At 36.6% G+C, this 2631-nt stretch overlaps 1 protein-coding gene across 1 annotated transcript; it reads left to right on the top strand.

Annotated features, from left to right (window-relative positions):
* The first annotated feature begins 902 nt into the window (after window positions 1-902).
* Window positions 903-1664, top strand: LOC110867193. Its single transcript, XM_022116323.1, has 2 exons — window positions 903-1062; window positions 1159-1664. The coding sequence occupies exons 1-2, from the start codon at window positions 903-905 to the stop codon at window positions 1662-1664; spliced, it is 666 nt and encodes a 221-aa protein (XP_021972015.1).
* Window positions 1665-2631: the final 967 nt, after the last annotated feature.

Genomic DNA, 2631 nt, shown 5'->3' with positions numbered 1-2631 from the left:
AAGATCAACCGAACGAGATGAGCGGCTAGTCTTTTATGGTTTCCTCTGGATGGAGGGTTTTTGTAAGTTAGATAATTTTATGTGTTTGTGACAATCGTATAACTTGGTGATCTAAGCATTCGATATTTTTCACCTTGATTTGATTTGATTTGATTTATTGGTTGTAGACAATTGCATTTATTTAAACCTTAATTTCTAAGCATTCAGTTCCCGAGAGTTCTAGTAATTGGGATATATTTGACATGGGGTTAGGGTTTGTAATTGTAATTGATAATCATTCGATAACCTCCCGTTATGTATTGACCGGAGTACTTAGTCGTTGGTTATCACAATTGATGAATTAGGTTAAACACTTATGTCTATGTGAGTGTTTCGATTAAACACATAATTGAATCTAGTTATAAAACCTGAAATCTGGAGGAACCGTTGTTCTTTCTATTGATTTAAATCTCACATTTAGTTTGTAATTTTTAGTTAATCCACGAATCAAACAATCATCAGTTTATTTTTTATAGTTGTTAATCAAAACTGAGCATTACACACTTTCCACAGTCCTCCCTTGGTTCGATATCCGACTTATCCTATCTACATAGTTTAGTTGGTTTTTGCATGTCCTTAACGACAGACATCAGAGATTCAAAACGGAAAAGGATAGCCTATGGCGGAGGGTAATTTAGGCTATTCACCACAACTCTAGAGCATGGAACGATATACCGGCGAAAGTAACTATTTCTGGACCTTGGAAGAGCATTATAAGCATTCGACAGTCTTTGTTACCGGCTGGAATTGACCTTAAGGATGCTGCTCGTGCGGATGTGAAAAATGGGGGCAATATTCACTTTTGGCTAGACTTATGGATTGACCCACAACCACTGTATATTAAATTCCCGGATTTGTTCAAAATGGAGAGTATCAAGGACTGTTTGGTGGCGGATCGTTTGGTTGTGGATGAAACAGGGCCTGCGTTTTCTTGGGTTTGGGCCAGCCCAGTTCTTGGTGGGAGCGAACAATCCCAACTACAGCAACTTATTAATATTGTTTGCGGTGTGAGTTTGGGCCCAGGTAAGGATTGTTGGTCCTGGAAATATGAACCTAATGGATCCTTTAAAGTTGCCTCTATTAAAAAACTTTTGGCAACATTTAATCGTGAAATTCCAGCAAGTCCGTTCGTGTGGAATAATTGGGTTCCGAAAAAGGTGGCGATTGTTGCGTGGAGGGCAGAAATGGACCGTCTCCCGTCGAAATGTGCGTTAATTCGTCGGAACATTCCGGTTCAAAATGATCACTGTGTCTTTTGCGGCGAAAGTTCGGAAACAAGTGAACATATATTTATATCTTGCCAGTTCGCTCAAATTGTTTGGCAAATCATAGCTGATTGGTGCAAAATCCCCCCTATATTTGCTTTTGGTATTAGTGACTTACTGAGCCCTACCGGTGTCCCGGCAAGTTCTAGGAAGAAGTGGAAAGCGTTACATGCCATTGTGCTAGTGACTTTTTGGAGCCTTTGGAAGATGAGAAACGAGCCGGTTCACAGACAGGTGGTCCCGAATATTACAAGGATAGTGGATGAAATTAAAGCTATGGCATTCCTATGGGTAAAGAATCGATCGAAGTTGGCGGCCTTAACATGGGAGAAGTGGTGTCGGTTTGATGTTGGTGGTTAGTAATATGTGAATGTAGTTTGTTATGTAATTTTTTGATGTTCAAACATATGTAAGTTTGGTGGGTAGCTTCTTGCTACAATTAATAATAATTTTGTCGGCCGTTAAAAAAAAAAAAGTTTGACGTATAGAAAGTTATTCATTCACTATTTTCTATGTATTCAATGAATATTCTCGATCTAATAATTGATCGAACAAACAGTAATCTAATAATTGATCAAACAAATAGTAGTACATGTAAGTTTCCACATCCATCCAGAAGGCGCCAATAGTGGAATGCACCACCAGTGATCCATCATGGTTCTCTACAATCTGTTTATCGCCTCATCAGCCACACTATTGCCATTTATGAAAAATATTATGATATGAAATGTGACAGCTTTGGAAGGTTAGAGTTTGCAATTCAGAAAAGGGTAGAGGCGCGGCTTGTTACCCGTCTATCTTCTGTTTAGATGTAATTTGGCAAGTTTTTTTGTGACAGTTTATAAAAAAATAAAAAATAAATTAAAATTCCTGGATATAGCCTCCAAACATGATGTTTGGTTTCATTTATGGTTCTAACAATTGGACTATCCTGTGTAATTTACGTAGCGGACCAACTTTATTTTAATGTAATTATTTATAAACTACTACACGCGTTATTAGAAAGAGTTAAAGTCCACGTACAAATAACCTTATCGTACGAAAGGTATGAAAAAGTAAAAAAAAAAAAAAAAAACCCCTCAAAATTACTATACAAGTGATCTTGTTGGGTAATTTTTATCTTGTACTGTAATTTTGTAAAATGATCTTGTAGGGTAATTATCAAAATTACTCTAGAAGTGTATCAAAATTACTCTACAAGTTTATCAAACAACACAAAACTCAAAATTACCATACAAAATCAAAGTTACCCCAACCAGATTATTTTTAATGTAATTATGACACTCTACAAAATTACCCTACAAGAGCAAAATCATCTTACAAGATC

This window comes from Helianthus annuus, chromosome 7 (assembly GCF_002127325.2).
Source record: "Helianthus annuus cultivar XRQ/B chromosome 7, HanXRQr2.0-SUNRISE, whole genome shotgun sequence".
Taxonomy (NCBI): domain Eukaryota; kingdom Viridiplantae; phylum Streptophyta; class Magnoliopsida; order Asterales; family Asteraceae; genus Helianthus; species Helianthus annuus.
The sequence above is the reverse complement of the archived record's forward strand: the minus strand, read 5'-3'. Positions and strand labels throughout refer to the sequence as shown.